Source organism: Parasteatoda tepidariorum, chromosome 3, assembly GCF_043381705.1.
Source record: "Parasteatoda tepidariorum isolate YZ-2023 chromosome 3, CAS_Ptep_4.0, whole genome shotgun sequence".
Classification (NCBI taxonomy): Eukaryota; Metazoa; Arthropoda; class Arachnida; order Araneae; family Theridiidae; genus Parasteatoda; species Parasteatoda tepidariorum.
Genome location: NC_092206.1, coordinates 5,201,684 through 5,220,748, shown reverse-complemented (window position 1 = coordinate 5,220,748; position 19,065 = coordinate 5,201,684). Strand labels below are relative to the sequence as shown.

The following is a 19,065-nucleotide window of genomic DNA, read 5'->3' as shown; positions in this document are numbered from 1 at the left end:
TCAATCTAATCATATTTTTTTTGTAGTTAATGAAATTTTTTCATTGACAAGAATACATGTTTTTATTTTTGAACAAAAGTTTACAAAATTGTTTGTTGTGAAAATAAATTAAAAATTTTTTTTTTTTTTTTTTTTTTTTTNTCATGAAATATGAATTATCAAAGTAATTGTATTGTATCATCTATGAGTATCACTTATTTAAGAAAAGAAAAATTTCTCAATGTGTCATATTTGTTTCAGTTTTATATTTTTTAGTTAAATTTCTATTTTCAAATTGTTGAAATTTTAATGCATTTTAACTTAACAAAATTTGAATTAAAAAATGAGCCATTTATCAAGATGAACAAGTGTGCTGAGTTTTTATAGGTGCTGAAAAATTTCTAGTGTATTATTTGTATTGGTCTATAAATGGCATTGTTAAATGCATCACAATTTAAACTGGTTATAACGGTAAAAATTTTGCAAAAACAGTAAAATTAAGATAAAATTTATCTCCTAAACCATGATTAAAAGAGGGGTGATAATTAACAGTAACTTGCAAGGAGTGATTTTGTTGACAGCTGGTGGCTTATTTGTCAAATAGAATATATTTCCTCCTGTGAGTAGTCTGATTTTCACTGTGATTAATTAGGGTGATAAGGCACTGCCTACTGTCTGTTCATCACAAGATGATCGCGAGGTGGAAGGCACGTTGCATTATGGTTACTATGAAAACCTGTTTGTTAACTGCATTTCAGAGAGGTATGACAGAATGCTGCAGTTTGTCTATTTGGTTCTGAGTGGTAGACGTATCATGGGTTAGAATCCCTTACCTTTGAGTTAACTGTAGGAAGTTTTTATGATTTTCCTCTCCATGTGACACAATTGTGGATTATTTCAATTTTTATTCTTCCACAAAGGCTAGTTGGTTCCGATGCTTGATCTAGGTGTTCCTTATCTTTTGGGTTGGGCTCAAAATTACAAGGCTAGGGAGTTAAAAATTGATAGTTATAAGATCTGAATAGGGTCAGCTGTTTGAGGTTAAAAAACAAAATTCTTCTATTTAGGCAAAGAAAAATACTCGATGGATAAATATAATTGATAGGAAGTTTTAGTTTCAACGATGTCACCCCAACAAACATTTCTACTGTTTGGAGCTCATTCTGTGATTGACCGGCAGTGAATTTCATTGTGTTTTTGTTTTATTTTCAAACTTAAGGTTTTCAAAGAGATTCAAATGCAATTTTTAAAATACATGCACTTTCCAAATTGGAAGTGTTCCTACTGAACTTTTAGTGCTGTCTAGATTAGATTTAGGTATAATATTTAAATTTATAATTTATTTTCCAGACCTGAGCCTCTAAGATATGAAATGAAATCTGCACAGTCGTACATCACACAGCAGCAACAGCAGAGAAAGCATCGACGTCGGTCGTCCCTCGAAATTAGGAATGATTCTCTCAGTTCAGATCAATCGGAAAATCCTCCTGCTCGCCCCAAACCTCGAAAGTCAGGCAATGGTGGACATCGTCAGAGACGAGATGGGCCGAGCAGCGGTTCTGAAGATGACGCCCGATCCACTCCTTCCTCGTGCAGAGATTCAGAAAGTGAAATATACAAGGGTCAGTCTCTTACATTTCTACCTGAAAATTTTATTTACTATACATTATTCATGTTGCCATGATTCATCAGCCAATCACTCCCTTTTCAACAATTTTATTTTTTTCTGCAATTGCTGTAAATCAGATATAAAAACAAAAATGAAATGTTCAGATTTCATAAAATGGATTACACCAATTATAAAACTGATTAGTTGTAACTGATGCGCAAAACGAATAAATTGTACCCATTTAAAAAGTTTTCTAAAAGTAAGATTTAAATATTAAAGCTATATTTAAGGTTGCTACGCTACCTAGAAAACTGGGAAAATTCAGGAAATTTGAAAATCATCCCAAAAATTAAGGAATTTAAAATTTTTGATCTAAAATCTGGAAAATTCAGGGAGCTTGATTTGGCAAGTACCAAGCATGCAATCTTTGTGACAACATTTATCATGGAACGCATTTCATATGCAATAGTTTTATTTTTCCTCCATTTGGCACAGAGTTGTAGCATGCATGGTATTGTGACTTAGAAAACTTTCAACTCGGTAAAGGTAATTAGTTGCTAGAATTCAGAACAGATAGAAAGATGGATGAATTTCAGTCCGTCTATTCTTAATTTTTTCTTCTTAAATTTTGAGATAAATAATGTTTTTTTATTCTTAATTTCCTTAAGCCTGTATCACATTAGCTTGATAAATGAATTTAATTATACTTGTCATTTAGAATTTGCAGGAAGCATAGAGATTTTTGTTCCACATGGAAATTATAAAATAATACTATAATATCTGCTCAAAAAAATTTATTTTTCATAATAAATGGACAGAGATAGTGCCTTTTATTTAATCCTTTAGTTTTATTTCATGTTATTTTATTTATTATATTTAAAGATTATAGAAAATAATTATATAATTTGCGCTTTCCTTTTTTCTATCTGTATGTTTTTGCCATTTTATTTTCACTCACAAATATGTTTATACCTCTAATTTATTATTATTTTAATCAAAATAAAAGACGCTTTTTTTAATGTTATTATTTACGTCAAATTACTGTTCTTGTCTAAATTATTCTTTAAAATTTTCCTCATGGACGATAAAGCTTACTTTTTGTATAATTTATCATTTTACTTTTGAATGGGTTTAATTCCTATAAATTGTAACATTAATTCAATATTTTTACATTCATGATTTCTTTTATTTAAAATAAATTAATTTTATATTTTAATAATCATCTCATTCATAAAGTGATATTTTTTATAATTTTATCTCCTCAATATTTTCAATCATGTATATAAAAAATTGTATTTTAATTTGCATAAAGACTTAATACACAATCTTTTTATTTTAAAAATTTCAATCTTGTCCTTTTTTGTATCATGCAGATGCAATGTATAAGGTTAAATTAAAAGGGAATATGAAATTATGCAGGGATAATTTGTCAAAAGTTTCTATTATTGACTCACAAATTGCCAAAATTCTTGTTTTTTGTGTTGGATAAGTGAGATAAAATGTTACATTTTTATTTAAATATTTTTTCTCCTTTATATGATCTATTTCTATTATATTTTATGCCATTTTTCTCTGTAGTGGAGTTTTATTTTTAATTAAAATGAAATATATAATATAATGTATAAATTACAAACATTAATTTTTGTGGTTTACTGTATATTTTATCCATTGCACTGCTAGTACAAGCTGTGATAACAGATCGGAATTTTTTTAACCTGGTGAATTTTATTCTTCTTTTTGAGTAGCAACCTTGTTTATTAACATTTTAGATAGTTAAATAGACAAAATTAGATTGTTAGCCTATTAGTTGAATTACTGAAAACTTACATAATACTTAACTAAATTGTCTAAAGGTTTAATTAAGAAAAACAATGTGTCATATTTTACATCACACTTATGATATCTACATTAAACATTATATGCAATTTTTGTATTTTTAATCATCTCAAATGCTCTTAATCATACATAAAAGTTTGTTCAAGTACTTTTTAAAATTGTGTTCTGAGAAATGCATCAAATTTTGTATTGTAATATTACTACATTTATTTTTAAAATGTTCTCACATTTTTCAGCTTTTTAAATGTTAGGAAATGTTACTAATTGAAGTCATGATTAAAAAAAATTTCCAAATTTTCATTAACTTTAAAAATCACTTTTAAAGAATGTTCAAAAATGAATTTTTCTATCACCTAACTTGCTGCAATGAACAGGTGAAAACATTTCTTTGAAGGATTAGATGTAATTCTTATATTTGGTGGTGATATATTGTTCACTCTAAATATAATCCACTTCAAATTAACTTTCATAATGAGAGAAGAACTCAGACAATTATTTTTGTGCAAAAAATAATTTTAGGAAGAATAAATATCATAAGTTTGGCAAAATAAATATAATTTTGTCGAAAAAGCAAATTAATCACAATTCTATTGGGCAAATTTTCTCTTTATAAACATCTCACTCGCTGCCTAATCCCAAAATGATGGTTAGTGCACAATTCAGAATTACAGTATGTTTTGAGCTACCTAACAGAGGCTCCATTTCAGACTTCTCCAGATGTGTTCAAAAGTCAATCTAAATCAAATTTATAAGGGTTCTGGGAATATAATGCCTCTGCGTCAGAATTGACTAGATTTAGGACAGAATGGATTAATCCACAGTTTAAACCACCCTGTCCAAAATTATCCAAAATCTATTTACTCAAATTATGTCACAATTTTAAAAAAAAGTAATATGAAAAATAAAATGCTAATTTTTGAATGAAAAACAAAATGAAGACTAGTTTTTGTTTTATTAAAAAAGTTTATTATTATCCTTAATATTGTATTCGTTATCCTTATGCAAAAACATAATTTATCAGTATTAAAAGCATATTTATTCACATTTAAAGGTATTCACTTTTGTTGTTTAATGAATTGTGGAGCTTCAAAAATTATAAATCTTTTCCTATTATATTATTTTCCTTTAATAAGTAAAAACAAATTGTATAAAAAGTATCAAATATTTATTAATATATGTAATTATTACGTGGTATACATTGTTTACACATACAGAATTTTTACCTTTTACCAAAGTTCAAGGTTTTGAACACTTTAGGACAGTTTAAGACAGTAAAACCCACATGTCCTGTCCAAAACCAGTTTAGGATGTCCAAAACACCAACCCTGCTCTGAGGATTATGCTTTACATCTTTAGAGTTACTGAAGGAGTCAGCCTGGCCTTTATACTAAAATATTTGCTGACCCCTACTCCATACAGTAAATTAACTCACATCTTTTTCATTAATGAAAAATTCCTATCACAAGTTAGGAAAAAAAGAGACCTCACAATGTAAAAAGTAATCAGTTTCCGTAAATTGATCAGAATCTTTCATAAATCTAAAAAGGAATTGATTTTTCCAGTTTAAAAGGCTTGTTTTTTTACTTTTGCTTTTAGTGTCAATCCTAGTATTATGAGAATTGTCTGATTTCTTTCGAATAATCACTAACAAAGATCATAATATTATTTACAGAAACATAAATTGGAAAAATACTGTTCACAAAAAAAATTCACTAATACTATAAAAATACTAGATTCTTAAGAATAAAAACCATAACGTGCTGTCCAGTAAACATTGAGACGTTCTCCCTCTGACGTTCTTGCGCCGCTTAGGTTTGCTACATGCTTTCTTCCAAAAGCATTAAAAGTAGTTTCATTAAGATAACACACCCCAACTGAGAGGAATGCATGATTCCTTTTGCTAGAGGCCAAAATAATTATGCAGTTCGAGAAAAACAGGTTCTTACATAAACTGAAGCATCACTTCTAGTGTTGCACTTAAAGGTGAACAGGATGCCACGGAAAAGGAACCTGTTGACATAAACAGCAATTCATAAACTCAAAATGGCAATGGCTCGCAGGACAATGATGAAGACACATAATATAATTATAAGCATTGGAAATACTAATCTAAGTGCACTGTTGTACAGACAAGAGCTCTATTTATGCTTTTAGAATTTACATACTATTGATGCCAACAACTAGGTGTCTAATATGAGCTATTTTATTTTATAACCATCGCTAAACAGCCAACCCAATTTTATGGGTTTACGACTACTAATGTTCAACTCCGTAGCCTTGTAATTTTGAACCTAATCCTGAAGACAAAGGAACTCCTGGATCGAGTATCAGGAGAAATTTGCCTTCGTTGAGGACTTCTTTTGATGGAGCTAACCTGCATTTGCGTTACATGGAGAGGTAGACCATGAGAACCTTCCATGGTTAGACTGACGGCTAGGAGACTCTAACCCATGATCTGTCTACCATTGAGGATATTTCACGTCAGCACTGTGGTTGGGGCAAGCCGGATGTGGAATTCGTATCGACTGGGATTCGAACCCGGATCGCCTCATTGGACGGCGAACGCTCTATCCCCTGAGTCGTCGCAGCTCAACATTAGCTATTAAAATCCCTGTGCTGATCCTTAATTTTGACGGAAAAAAATTCCATATTATGCAGCAACTGATAACTCCGCTCCCTGGTGGCAAGCCCCTCATTCACCTAAACAAATGTAAATAAAGCCCAAATGTAAGCAAACATCAGCATTTAGCTAGTATTCCATTGATTAATGCAATCGGCGATCGGTCAATAGACAAAACGTTACAACATTCTAGACTTTCGCAAGCAGAAAGGCTTTTTAGCTCTGAACTAAAGCTCTTTGTTATAAGAAAGTTGACCCATAAAAATGAATCATTAGATTGAAGTTATAGCTGCACCAATTCTCAAGTTTGTTGATACTTCTGTGATCTCAACTTTAATATAAAATAGACTGCTTGCTTGGAAACGATTTATTTAAGCCAAATATTTTAAAATAAATAATAAAAGGGTAATGATTATGAAACACCATTAAGTGTGGGTATGTAAGGGCAGTTAAATTTTGTTTCTGCCCAAGGGCTCTGAAGAGGATTAATCTGGTGACTCAGAAAGAATAATCCTCTTACTCCCAATAAGAGGTGACCCAGGTTCGAATCTCACAGATGTTTGTCGATATAATTCTTCTGTTTTGAACTGACCACAAGGCTGATGAAAAATATCCTCACTGGTGGATGGATCATGGTTTAGAGTCCTCTTGCCCTCCAGCAAATTGTTGATATTTTTGTTGTTTTTCTCTTCATGTACTGCAAATGTGGGTTAGTTCCTTAAAAAAAAGTCCTTCATGAAGGCTATCATTAACTCAATGCTTGATCCAAGAATTCCCTTGTCTTATGGGTTGGGTTCTAAATTGCAAGGCTATGGAGTTGAATATTGATAGTCCTAAGCTCAAAAAAAAGTTTTATCTCCTCAACGCCTGTTATAAAATAAAATATAAAATAGTCAGTTGTGTGGGCCGCATCCATTATATAGGGCCACATATTATACAGGCTATTATAAAGGGTCTCACAATATATAGATTGACATACTAAAATAGCCTGTGGTGTGTGGGAGGTAAATGATCTCAGGAGTTGCTTGATTCAGAAGTTTCCTTATCTTCTGGGCTGGGCACAAAGGTTACAAAGCTGTGGAAATGAACATTGATTGTTGTGAACCTAAAATAATGGGTTGACTTTTCAATACCTGTTATAAGATAAAATCAAATTTAATGAAGTTGGATGAAGTAAAAGAAGTTTGCAACATATCTTATGGGTCTGTAGGAATATTGTTTAGGAAAAACTACAGTACAGGAAAGTATATTCTTGCTTAGTACCCACAACTATTTATGTACAGTTTCCAATGAGAGTCTGAAATTTTTAAATGGTCTGTCGTTAATACGAAAACTTCTTCAACACGCATGGAAGTTGAATGGAAAAGTAATAAGTATGAAATACATTTATTTCTGTTTAAAATTTTCATTAATTGCTTTTTTTCCTTTATTTTATTTTATTATGCGCATTACTTATTTCTTGCAGAAGTTAATCTAAAAATGGGGTGTGCGTAATTTGTATTTCTGTTTTAACAAGTCTTGCTATATTTTCCTGATTGAGTATTATCACAACTCAATACTAGCCTTTAAGTAAATATTATAATGTATAACATGTAAACTTTAGTGACAGATTCCATCTAATGTTTAAAAACAATTATTATTTTTATATTATTCCTTAAAAAAACTAAATTAGATTTAAATTAACAATCAAAACCCAGCCATGAAAGAATGTTGTTTCAAGGCCTTAAATGATGCATTTTCCTTATATTATCTAACTGTTGCTCTGAAGCTTTCTCCCATTCATATTCTTTTCATTTTCAAGGAAAGTAGATACTTTTTTTTTTCTTCAAGAACTATTGCCTTGGTTTAAAAAAGTTCATTTTTTAAAAATTTATTGAAATTTTTTTTTTAAAAATCTGATTAATTTAAATCAAATTTTTTATATTTAAATTGGATTGATTTAAAAAAAAAAGAATTTAAAATGTTAAGCTAATAATTAACTAAATTTCATAACTATAGTAATAATTGAAATATTAAAATTAAGAAGAATATGTTCCAAACTATATCATTAAACGTAGCATTTAAAATTATTTCATTCTTACAATACATGCAATTGCACGATTGAAGTTTATCGAGAATCGAATAGAAATATCTTATTATTAATTACTGAAAAACAGGCTAAAATAGGCATATCGCACATTTTTTTATTTATTTTATTTATTTACTTTTTGAAATGAGAAAATAAAGTGCGTTGCTTCATGCCTTACCTTACTGCAAGTTGTCAAATCTTTCTGTATAGAGTGACTAACTCATTAATTAAAAAATTACACTAAAAATTAGGTATTATGAATTTATCTTTTAAACAGCTTTTTTTATGCTGTATTGTACTAATTTATTTTTAATATACTTTAAGATACAAAAATTGCAATGTTGAAATAAAATGAAAAAATTAAAGAAAAAAAAATTGAACAAATTTTTGAAAAACAATCCACATTCAATAAATAACTACTTTTTACAGACGTATATGTATATATAAAACTGCATTAAATTGTTGCTTTTCGTTTTAAATTAGCATTTCAAAGAATCCAAAGGTGTTTTTAGATTTTTTAAATGTCATTTCATAAGTGTTGAAATTTATTACACACTAAGTGCTAATGCAATTTGTCAATTGAAAGTAATTAATAAAACATTAAATTTAAAAATTTTGAAAATCATTAAAAAAATTTAATTATCTTAAATTAAAATGCTTTGCAATTTTAATTTGAATAATTTGTAATTTATTAAAAAAAATCATTAAATCCTGATAAGATTAATTAAGATTCTTCTTTCAATTATATTATCGGGAAATATTTGCACATATAGGAATTTTTAGAAGCAGGATCATTTTTCATAAAAATATAGAAAGAAATGTTGAAGTGATTGTTAGCAGTTTTTTGAATGTAATAATTTACTTGTAAAATGAATTATGTTTTTTAACTTGGCAACTTAATTGAGCATTACAAGAGACAAGATGATTTATTTCCAAACCAGCTCCCTCTATTTTCATAACAAGAGAAAAACGCTATCTAACTCAAATATTTGAATTTTCTTAAATTGTTTTTAGTGTTTTCAGAAAGAGTTAAATCTGTAATTGTGTTAAAGTTTAATTTAATGAACAATGTATTTTTTAAGTTAGACAAATATTTTGAATTGAAAAGATTTTTAAAATTTTCTTTCATTCATTTTAGTTAATTTTGTTTATTATTACTGTCTACCCATCTTCATGGTTAAATAGTAATTTAAAAAAACAATTTAGTTTAAAGAATTTTATTTTATCTTTTCATAAAAATAAAAAAATTGTAATATATATTAAAATATTTGGACTAGATAAATCATTAAAAAAGTAATAAGTTGAAGAAAAAAATTGCTCTATATGATTAAAATGATCAATCAGACTGAAAATTGAAAAATTTATATGTTAAGAAAATAATTACTCAATTTGGTCCAACTAATCATGTTATTACAAATAAAATTTAAGTGGGTAATTTTACATATAGTTTTTTTTTTTATTAATTATCGTGAGTGTTTATTTATAGTGAAACAGCTAGATTTAGCAAAAACTTAGCAAATCACAGGATCATAGGTGCCAACTTTACTGGATTCTTAAATAGACTACTGGATTTTGCCTGTTTCTCCAGGTCTATTGGTTTAATAAAAATTCTCCTAATTTTTTTAAATTTTTGAAAATTCCTTAAAATTGAGTAAGTTTTCTAAAAAAAACCTATTGAAATGAAATTTTTGCACTGAATATTGCTTGCTTGAATATTTAAATAAGTGTTACATAATGAAGCGATCCTCGTTGATAAAAACTTTTTTAAAGCTTTGTTTGATCTGAAATATTGAGTTTATTTTATTAACTCCCTTTTTAATTCAATTAAAAAATGAAATAAATGCCTATTACTATTCAAAATTAAGAGTAAACATAATACATAACATTTCAAGTTCATTTAATGTTAACAGGGTTGCCACAGGCAACTAAAATGCGACTATTTGCAACTATTTTTGGCCATAGGCCACTATGGCGACTTTTTTTTGCCTGAAAAGACTAAAAAGCAACTATTTTCAGGAAAAGGAGACTATTGGGAGACTTTACTGTACTCCTGGCGATGTTTTTTTTAGCATAAATTGGGTTGACTGCTTGAGGCCTGCGAGAGCTTCTTAACACAATGAATTTTTTTTTTTAAATAAAAAAAAAATTAATTGCAAATTTGAGTCATCACTTTTTAATGCACTAAATTTGCACAGTAAGTCTATTTTGTTTCTCAATCTCCTTTTCAACGGTTATTTGCTACGAAATTCTGCACAATTTTTAATGCGATAGTACGATGCGTGAATTTGGGATCTGAGTAATCACTTTTCACAAATATATATGTATGAATATATTTGCTAAATCAATTATTGATGAAAGGGAAAAATTTTTAGAAGGAGGTTTTTTTTAATGAAGAAATATTTTTTTGAATGAATTCTAGTAGTTAAAAGTATTAAATTTTCTGCAAATATACTAATTTTTTTGATGTAAAAATTTAGTGCTAGAACACTAACGTTTATATAAAAATTATCATATTTTCTACCAACTTGACTAAATGGATCATGGTTAATGGCAATTAATCATTTAATAAAATTTTACACATATTATTGAAATTTTTTTTTCTTATTTAAAAAGCAACTATTTTCATAGTTTTTGGCAGCTATTTTCATANTTTTTTGATGTAAAAATTTAGTGCTAGAACACTAACGTTTATATGAAAATTATCATATTTTCTACCAACTTGACTAAATGGATCATGGTTAATGGCAATTAATCATTTAATAAAATTTTACACATATTATTGAAATTTTTTTTTCTTATTTAAAAAGCAACTATTTTCATAGTTTTTGGCAGCTATTAAAAGCAACTATTTTATTAATTTTTTACTGTGGCAACCCTGTGTTAATCATAATTGGAAAATATTGCAGTTTTTTCTATTTTGATGACTGTAAACATTTCTGAAATTCCCTATGTGTAAAATATTTACTACATTTTGAAACAATTATCATGAAATTTATGTTTTGTGAAATATACTGAATTTTTTCCTATCCATGTTGGCAGCTATGCATGATAATAAATATTTCTCACTTATACAGACCTTTATACTGCTCAGGGGTTTGATTTGCTGCAGTATGAACGTTAGGGGTCATTCTATAATTCTTAATTTAATTGAACCTAATAAATTTTTTGAGGCCTTTAGTTTGAGCTATTTTCTGTTGTATCGGTTTTTGAGTTTTATATAAATAGTAGCACATTTTATATCTTCTAACAGTTAAATTTTATTCATAAATACTATTGAAAATGTGTAGTACATGGACATGAAACTCTGCGGGCACCACAAGCATATTTAAACTTTGGTCTTGATATTTGTAATCAAAAAGTGGTGACAAAAGTTGGATTCTTTTTTAACTGTAAGAATTGTAGATAAACATTTTAATTTTTTGTATATTTGCAGCCTTGACTTCCTTTTATTTTTAAGATAAAATTTTATTTTTTTTAAAAAATTGATTCCCAAAACAATGCACTTAGTTGTTGTAACACAAGGAAAGTATGTTTTCAGTTGATTTTCAGAGATTTTTGATTTTGCTTAAAATATTTGAAAATAAGGGAAGTACATGTTGAGTGTTAAATGCTCTAATAAATCTAAATAAGTAGGAAAATTTTTTTGTTGAAATGTAGCATTTTTTTAAATTTTAATATGACTTTTTGTATGCAAGAAATATAAAAGTTAAGAGCCCTAGAAATGTCATATATGTGAGTGATTTTTCTCAAAACTCTAACTTTTGGCTAAACCAATTAGAAAAATTTATCTTTAAATTTTTATTTTATTTAATTCTAAATTTTCCAAATTCTTGTGTTTACTCACAATTTTTTCAAATGGAAACTGACAAATAAAATTTTCAAAATTAAGAAATTAATGTTTTTGAAATTATAACTTAACTTTTTGCACCTCAAGTAGTTTAAAATAATTTAAGTACGAATTTATTTAAAATATATGATGCAATACTATTTTGCGAAAATTAATAATCATAAACTAATATGGTAACAAAATATTAAGATACAAAAAATTTTAAATTTCAAAGTGTGAACTTTTGAATGTTACCACATTGATGTCAGTAGAATGGAAAATGTTAAAGTAATTGTGAGATTATTTTTAATTAAGCAATTATTAATGTAAAAAAAAGAAAACACAAAAATACCAACAAATTAACTAATAAAAATGCAGTTACATTTCAAAGAAAATTTTTTTACCTATTCAGTTTTACATTAAGAAAGTAATTTTTGTTTTTCTAAAACAAACTATAGTTCAAACTATAGTTTGTACGTTTCAATTTTTTTTTTACTATCTTGCAATTTCTTGGAAGAAAATTAGTGGGACTATATTTACATTCAATAAAGTCACTCACCGATTTTTTAAGTTGCAATTAAGCTGTACTGTTCAGTAGAGAAGCTGGAAGTTATATTTTATTCAACTAGAGCCATCTATAGTTTTTTATTAGCACTTTTCATACGTCGAACAGTAATTACGCAAAAGTTAAGGGAACATACAAATGATGTTTAGAACAAAATACACAAGTTATTCTAAGTATATTGATGATATATATTCAAGTAGAACGTCATACCATATCTGAATATGCATGCATTTGTCTCTGTAACTCTTTCGTAATATAGTGAATTACTTCGAAAATTCAAAAATGTATGCTGGAGGCATGGGACAGTAATGACATTTTACCTATATTTTAAACTTCTTGCGTATTTATATATATTATTTTTACTTGTGAATTTTAAAGATACCATTAAATAAGAAAAATAAATGTGTTAATGAAAAATATTGCTTAAGGACACAAAAGTTAAGGAATTGAGAAAATAATGAATTTTACTTTTTTTAAAATTAGAATTCCTTGAGAACAAACTAGGTAATCACTTTCCTAGAAAGTAAAAGGAAAAAAGACTCATCACATTTAACATTTTAAATTAGTAACTTCTTAGAATTCTAAAATAATTTTGCTTGTTAAATGCGTCATTTTATGTGAAATATTTTATTTGTTTCGGATGAGTTCTAATTTTTACTATGTATAAAAAAAATTTTTTACGTATAAATGGGGGAAAGAAAACCTGTTTTGAAAATAAATGTTAGAGGCAGGATTGTTGTGGTGAAATTGATGTGACATGTCTTTTGTTTCTTTCATTTATTCAGTTCAGTCGTTGGCGAGAAGGAGTGAGGAGGAGGATGTCCAGATCAGAGACTACAGGTGGCAAAGGAGCCAGGAGGACTACCAACCGATCACATCGGTGAGATTATCCCTCTCTGTCTGTGTGTCCGTCCTCTTGGCTCCGGGCCCCCTTCTTCCTCCCTGATCCCTTACATCCCAGATCAGCTGCTTTTTATAATTTTTTTCTCCTCAATGCTTTATATTTTCCCCCCTGCTGTGCAAAAGATTGCCTTATTCTCACAGAAAGAGAGGCAGCGGTAGGAGTTATTCAAATGAAACTCAAGTATTTTTCTAGATAAGGTTGATATAAGTGTGTATAAAAGTGTGCCTGTGCGTAAATGGGCAACTGAAGTTGTTTTGTTGTTTCTCCAGGGAATGGCCATCGGAGGCACCCCTGTCACCGCACAGAGCCCCCTCACGTCCTCAGGTCTCGTCCGTGGGACGGAGGGGATGGTAACACAAAGGATTCTGGCATCGACACCAGCAGTAGTGCCACTCTATATGAAGACACACAACAGGTGCTCAATTCCCCTCTCTCTCTTATTTTTTAAACCCGGTAGCCAAGTTATAACCTTTTGCTTGCTTTTTTTCCCCATTGAGACCGCAAAGCACAAAACATTCCTGAAAAAGTATGAGATTGTGCTTTGCGGTAATCAAATATGTTTTCTGTGCCTTCTTTTTCAGACTTTTAAATGACAGTAAAGCGCCATTTAACTGGACAAAAATTATCCGAATTATTTTATTGTTCAGATTTTGCATCACAAATGTTTCTCAAGAATGTAAAAACTTCAATATCGCAGATCAATGAATTCAGTTTTGTTCTTTTTTCCTGTGAAAGTCCATCTGCTTTCCACTGCAGTATGGTTGACAAATCCTTCAAAGGGTTATTTTTGTTTGCATTAGTATTGTACAAATTATCCATATTTAATGAGGAGCTTGTCAAAAAGAGCTGTTGCAAATAATCCAGGAAGTACCAGAGGAGGCCCTTAAAACCCGACAAAGTAGAGTAGAAATAGTGGAGTAGCAACTGGAATTAGTGTAGAAACTTACTTCATTTATATTTAGTTTCTCCAGTAAGGGAAAATGTTATGTATTTTCCCTAGAGCTATAGAGGTTGGTTTCCAGTTTCATTTGCTTTGAAAACACGTACTTAAGTACGAGGTACTGACAAAAAGTTCCCGGTGTAGGTCAGTTACAAATCTTTAAAAAATAGTACAATGCTTTTGCTATATTGGCCTTCAAAGTACTTTCCTCCTGCATCTACACACTTCTTTCAGCGTTCGTACAACTGTTCAAAACACTCCTGGATTCTTTTTACTGAGGGTCCTCCCTTTACTTCACATTTTCGTTCACCTCATCTGAATCCACAAAACAGTGTCCCTTTAATTTCATTTTCAGCCGTGGAAACAGGTAAAAATCCCCTGGGAGAATAAGGAGGGTGTTTCAGAGTGGTTACACTGTGTCTGGAAAGGTATCTTTTAGCAATGAGAGTGCGATGTGGAAGTGCCTTGTTAAAGAAACCCATTTGTTGCGCCTGTTTTTCAGGCTGTTTTTATGTGATTGCATCTCTTAGTCATTCAAGAATCTCCAGATAAATTTCTTTCTTGACGACTTGGACTTCAGAAATCAATTCTTATTGAGTGACTCCCTCATAATAGAAAAGCACCTCCAACATCAATGTCCTTCTGCTTTTGTCCCTAACAAAAAATTTTCCTTCCTTGGTGAAGTTTTTGCTTTCCATTCACTCGACTGACATTTTTTCTGAGAGTCGTAAAGAAAGCACCGTGCCTCATGTTCGTTATGATTTTCTTCAAGAAGCTGTCATCTTCATCAATCATGTCAACGGAATCCTGCACATGTTCAGTTTCACTTCTTTTTGTTCAAGAGATAACATTTTTGGAATCAAGTTCAAACAAGCATGATACATGTTTAAATCACCCTGAAAAATGCTGTGAATCCTCTCATGTGTAATTTAAAGTTCAGAGGCAATAGCATCAACAGATATTCGTCTGTCTGCACGGCCAATTTCGCAAATAAGCTCAATATTTTCATAAAGAGGAAGGGCGCCCAGTACGAGAATCATCTTGTGCAACCTTCAGGAAAGCGCTTATGCCACTCATTCACAGCCGATTTTTTCATGGCATTATTTCCGTATGCTTTCTCCTTCATCTCAGAAGATGATTCATTTTGCAAAGCACAGAATTTGATGTTTGCATGTTGCTCTAATGATGACATTTTAAAGTCTGATGAATGAAAAATTTGTATTGTCAAAAATGGTCTGCAGCTAATGCTGATAGTACCAGAAATGAATTCCAGATGTCTGTGTGTTTTCTTTATTATTGCTGCCAACCTCTAAAAAAATACTTTTTCTACACCTTAAATGTAGGCGACAATTGCGGCCGAAATTCTTTGACTCTACCTCGTATATAGTTTATTTTTTAGTAAGTTTTCAGAGGATGGTATTTTCACACATTTTTGAGAAGCAATACTCATAGCAATAAAAGTGTAATACTAGCATTGCAGCAAGAAAAAATTAGATTGTTATAAGATCAAAAAGAGGTAAAAATGGAAAAAATATATACTCTGGTGTTAGCATATCAACTATATCAAAAAATTAAAAAAAATTCTAATATTTTAATTCTAATTGGAAAATTTTGGTCAAAGACTAGTTTTGTATTAGTTTCGGACAGTTTTCTTAAGTTATTCAATTATATGGATTTTTCAACAACTGACCTGTCCAGTTGCAGATTGGTCAGTCATGATAATTGGCGCTTTACTGTCTAAGCAACCTGTCTTTGTGCTACAATTCTTTTTTTTTCTTCTTCATTTTGCTGCTGATGCGCTTTCAATTGCACCAAAAATTTATTAGTGCTTGATATACTTTGTCAGTCAACTCTGCAATCAATTAGATGCATACAGTGCTGAAAAAAATATACTGAGCAAAACCTTTAGTTTGAGACTACAGGTTTCAATCTTGTACAAATTTAACATGCAGTGCAGAAAGTAACTGTAATATTCTTTTAAAAATGAATGACTTAGGAGAAATTAGTTAAATTAGACTTCAAAAAATTCTTTTATTGACTAGTGTTAGAAATTTTGTGTTCCAAGCTTGTTTAAAAAAAGAATCCAATCCCATCAGAGGAAAGAGAGCATTTTTTCCCCCCAGGGTCAACACCTAGTTAGGTGCTTATCTTTCAGTTGGTCTATGCCCCCTCACATATTTAGTTTGTGAGGTCCCCAATCACAGATCAAGATGAAATAATGGGGACTTTAAATCTCAGTTTTAAGCTCTATCCTCATTAACTCATAAACTTGTTTCAATGTGGATGATCATAATGAGGATTTGTTGTTTTCTTTGTTATGTTTGTCTTAAACAGGAGAAATTTATTTATTGTGTTCGTATTAAGCAATGCAATTAATTGTTTTCCAAAATAAGGTGATGGTGAAACTGCTTTCCTTCATTTTAAGTGGAAATTCATGTAAAGTTCATAAAGGGTATATCCACTCTCCCCTAGCAACAATTATACCTTATCCCCAGTTGGGTTCAATATGGGTCCTATGTGAACATGCTCTGAGGGACCCATATTGGGATGTCTAGATCTTTAAATATTGGTCCTATGCAGTGTCAATATCGACCTATAAAGGGCTTATATTGGCTGAATAATGATTATAAAATATCGGGTGAATCTGATAATTCTATATGGGGCCGACATTGGTTGTCAAGTGGCAGTAAAATATCGTGTGAATCGGGCAATTCTATATGGGGACCCATATCGGAAAAATATTGGCCCTTTGAACCCTTATTAAGCCAAGATTCGTGAATGTTGGTCCAATAAGGGCCCAAATTATTTTGCTGCTAGGGTCTATTCCACACAATACACACACTATGAGGTGGTTCTGTTTTACAATATACACAAAACTCTTCACAACTCACACAACAGATGGTTATGCTATTTGTGCTGATGGTGTGAGGCAGAGCTACCCTCAGCATTTTAGCTGCATCAGGGCTGTTGGTGCCAGTTGTACTAATTATAAACCTAAAGTAGACACCTTCCTACTGGCTGTGAGAGATTATCAGAAAATTGTGTATTCGTTGATTCAGAGGTCGCTTTTAAAGTAGTTTCTTCATTCCTGCTTTAAAACACATGGTGCATAGCGTTTTTAAAAAGTACTTAAAGGTGCTTATTTTCTATTTTCGTTTCTTAAAAGCCCTTAAAGGTGCTTTTTTCATAGGATATTTTTAGAAAGTGCTTAATTTTCCCTTTTCCAAAATAAGATTTTTTTCTTTACCATGTCGATTTTCGCCACATATTACACAAAAGTGTGCTTTTCGCATTGTTCAACGTTTTCAGAATTCATTCAACCACAATCTTTCGTCGGTCCATAGTGTATGAAAGCTACTTACATGTTTCATGAAATACTTGCGAGTCCGCTTGTGCGTCTGCTGGGCCAAGTTCGGTGAGATTCTTGCACTCTCATGTGCAACTCTTCTGCATTTTGCAAGATATTCTCAATTTCATGCTTCATTTTCCACCCTCTGAAATCGAACCGAAAAGTCTCTCGATTTTTTTATGGTGGCTAATATAATCAGGTAAATTATTTTGAATTTTGTTAATGTATGTAGTGCTTAAAATATTTTTTAAGTGCTTAAAAGGTGCTTATTTTTTGTTGAAATATTTGGCTATGTACCCTGAAAGTACAGGCCTGTTCTTGGATCTTAACTTGGAATAAATTGTTTGATGGGCGGTATTCACAATGTGGGGTGCTCTAATGGAAAGTCCCATTCTCTGCGACCTGCATAGACTTGTTTGGTGTGAGGCTTCGGGTCAGTGTGGAGTTGCTAGGTTCCTGATAATTATCCAGACAGAAGATATTTGGTACACTGCAGACGTTGATATTAGGTATAGCTTATTTAAGCTATTATATATTTTTAAATACTAAAGTATCTATGAAAATTTTTTCATCATTTCATTGTAAGAGAAATTGAAATCTTTTCTTACAATTAAGCTATTAATTATTTATTGTTAAATGAGTTAGTTTAACATGAATGTACATAGATGGCAGCAGTGCTGTCATAAATATAATCTCTTATCTATAATAAAATATTAGTCCAGTTTCAACCTCCACCTAGGTATGTTGTTTTATTTCTTGTGACCTGCATGCTTGATTGTTGATCTAATTGTTCAGGTTATGGACCTAAACATACCTGCCAAATCTCCTGTTTTTTAACGAAGACTCCTATACTTTACGACTATCTCCTGTTTACCCTTATATTCTCAAATTTCTTCCTGTTTGTTGAAGGAATTTTTAAAATAAAAAAAACAAATATCAATTAAATATCCGCTGATTGCAAAAATACTTCTCTTGTTTTTCATCAGATGGTGTTATTGCCAGTACTGCAGTATGTTGAGTGTTTATAGTTTAAGTAATTATAATGGTTTAAAAATGTCATCTTTTAAGATTTATGTACATATTTTTTACTTCATTATATGTAAGTGCTTATATTATTTCCAATTTTGAATTTCTCTTTTTGACTTACATGATTATGCATGATGTATCAAAACTTTACTCGTCGCCTAGAAAATGTCACTAGTAAAATATCCGTTATTTTATTTCTCCAATGTTGGCAAGTATGCCTAAAATTCATTCAACACTTTCTTGTTTGTTTGGTAGATCCGTTTAAGAAATGGAATTTTTTAATAAGAGTTAGCCTATAGACTATTTCATTTTTTCAAATATTTTTGTTGAGGAAAATCTGTAA

General features: G+C 30.2%; 1 protein-coding gene across 9 annotated transcripts in view; it reads left to right on the top strand.

Annotated features, from left to right (window-relative positions):
- Positions 1 to 19,065, top strand: part of LOC107449379 (regulating synaptic membrane exocytosis protein 2) — a 93,209-nt gene that overhangs the window by 25,548 nt on the left and 48,596 nt on the right. For 5 of the 9 annotated variants that reach the window (XR_011636320.1, XR_011636319.1, XM_071178231.1 and 2 more), the window contains exons 4-5: positions 1,330 to 1,601; positions 13,677 to 13,822. Coding sequence is in view for 6 of the 9 variants with exons in the window: in XM_071178231.1 (XP_071034332.1) it covers positions 1,330 to 1,601; positions 13,677 to 13,822 (418 nt within the window). In the remaining 3 variants the exon portion in view is untranslated. Of the gene's footprint in view, positions 1 to 1,329; positions 1,602 to 13,288; positions 13,384 to 13,676; positions 13,823 to 19,065 lie in introns of all 9 variants that reach the window. The other 4 variants (XR_011636321.1, XM_071178233.1, XM_071178230.1 and 1 more) reach the window with 1 other exon arrangement.